We start from the raw sequence: 2222 nt of genomic DNA on the forward strand, positions 1-2222 counted from the left end.
CTAGTCTCGGGTACATGTCCATACCCAGGATACTGCGAGACTTGATGGATAGATCCGAGGACGATCCGGTCGTGGATGCCTTCGTTAACTACGCTACTGAGGTCCCTTTGGCAGTGTGGCTGAGGTGGTTGCCCATGCTACTGGAGTTACTCGTTCACGGCTCTGAAGCTGAGGCCGGGTGTTGTGCCAAGAAGCTGCTACTAGCTCTGGCGGAGGAGTACCCTCAGAGAGTCTACTATCGTGCGGCAGCTTTATCGGCCCAAACGGAGAATCTGGATGATCCTAAGAGTGCCAGGGCCCATGCCGTTTGTCAGGAGATGATCCAAACTGTTGAACGCATCGCCCCTGAGTGCATCGAGTTCTCAGAGGCTCTATTGGAATGCATGGCTCCTCATCCTGTGGAGCAGGCTGCTGCTGAGGCTGCCGAGGTGTTGTCTACTATGAGGAGGCGTCCCACGAGCCCATTGCCATCGACTGATAAGCTCGTGGCTTTGGCCAAGGCGGCTCGTGTAACGGTGGAGGGCACGGACTTGGCCACTTTCGAAAGGCTGGAATCATTCTGCACTGAGATCTTGGCCAAATGTGATCAATATCAGCAAGAGGATCGGCACTCTATCTCTCAGTTTGAAGCACTGAGGACCTCTCATCTTCGTCCCAAGCTGGAAGTCCCATGGCTAACAATGTGCCAGAATAGAGCCCTTCTGTCTGGTCCGGGCATGGCCCTCACGGAAAGCCGTGCTTTTTTATCAATGAGTGGGGTGCTGCGGAATGTGGAATATGTAACCCCTGCCGGGTCTGGCAGAAGCCCACTGAGCCCTAAGGTTGGCCAGATCACTATAATTGCCAGTAATGGGCGTCGATATTACTGGCTTGCTAGAACGGATCGTCGCGGCGGCGGTGGCGGCGGCGGTCAGGATTCTCTTGCGCCCAGGCTGAGTGGCGGGCCGGGACAGTTCGTGGGAGCTCTTAATGGCTTCTTACAGAAGTCCAATAACCCGAAGGTTTATAGCCCCAAGTTGGCCCGACTCCACTGTGTGGATGTTATACCACTTCCATCGAAGGACTGCTGGTTGGAAGAGTCAACTTGTGCAACGGGGTGGTACACTAGTATACAGCAGAGCCTTGTGGAGATCGTAGACATCGATAGCCTCATCGCCCAGTGTAGTCGGAGGGACTCCAGTACCATGCAAGGGGCAAGGTAAGCCTTGCGTCGAGTTGCTCGTTGGTCACCTCTTCTCCTTGATCAGGTCCTACACCCTCATAACCTCACAGAGCAGCGTGGCTCCCTCTGAGCTCCCTGCTATACCGGCTACAGTATTGAGGGAGTGTATTGTCCGTGGTTGTCGAGCAGCATACGGTCTGGCTGGTGGTGCTAGCCATGCGGCGGCATCCAGGTTATCAGCGGAGCTGGCCAGCCAACTTGGCCTGGTATCCGTTATTGGCTTCATATTGGGGACTGACCCCATGCGTTGCCATCCGGACGGATGTGTCTTTTCCACTACTCTACCGGGTGAGTGCTCCTATTGGTATTTTGATAAGAAACGTCCTCGTCGATTAGGGTCGATGCCAGTGTCCTCTGTGAAGAGCTGGGAGATAGGCAGCGGGCTGCACCCCATACCTTTCCGCTTCACTCGAGGTCTTTGTGAGCTCCTAGGGGATCGCAACTGGTCCATTGTGATGCCGGCTGTTATGGTTGCCATGGCCGAAGCCTTAGTAGACTATAAGCAGGTATTCCTCGATTTGGTCCGGCTAGAGCTACGCTCACAGTTGACAAGGTGAGATTGGCTGCATGAGGATGCTTTCAATGAACTTCATTCCTTTCATCAGCACCTCAGCTTCGCCTCGTTCCCTCTCTAATACTGACCTCACGAACGAGATCGAACGTCGTATCGGCCTTGTTGGACAGAGGCTGGACTTCATCGCTCAACCAGGTGGTGATATTAGAACCTATGCTCACCATGTGACAGAGCTCATCGAGAGGGCACGCAGTGGTGATGACATTGCCGCTGTCGCTAGCTACGACTGGCTGCCTTGGTTATGATGATGCTTCATCATTCAGACGTAAATTCATATATAATGCTGTACCATTCCACCACCCTATATTTCTCTATTGGACAGATCAGCAACTGTTGGGGTTGTTCACTCTGGCTGGCGGACACTAGCCGTAGAGCTTTTATCCTCCCCACTCTTATGAGCCCCCTTGTCTACCCTACTAGCCCTCC

At 53.8% G+C, this 2222-nt stretch overlaps 1 protein-coding gene across 1 annotated transcript in view; it reads left to right on the top strand.

Annotated features, from left to right (window-relative positions):
• Positions 1-2041, top strand: part of Pmar_PMAR003359 (hypothetical protein) — a gene marked incomplete at both ends in the record, with an annotated part of 12254 nt that extends 10213 nt beyond the window's left edge. The window contains 4 exons of the mRNA XM_002784060.1: positions 29-1198; positions 1248-1510; positions 1559-1775; positions 1828-2041. Of these exons, the coding sequence (XP_002784106.1) occupies positions 29-1198; positions 1248-1510; positions 1559-1775; positions 1828-2041 (1864 nt within the window). The remainder of the gene's footprint in view (positions 1-28; positions 1199-1247; positions 1511-1558; positions 1776-1827) is intronic.
• Positions 2042-2222: the final 181 nt, after the last annotated feature.

This window comes from Perkinsus marinus, assembly GCF_000006405.1.
Source record: "Perkinsus marinus ATCC 50983 genomic scaffold scf_1104296935302, whole genome shotgun sequence".
Lineage (NCBI taxonomy): Eukaryota > Perkinsozoa > Perkinsida > Perkinsidae > Perkinsus > Perkinsus marinus.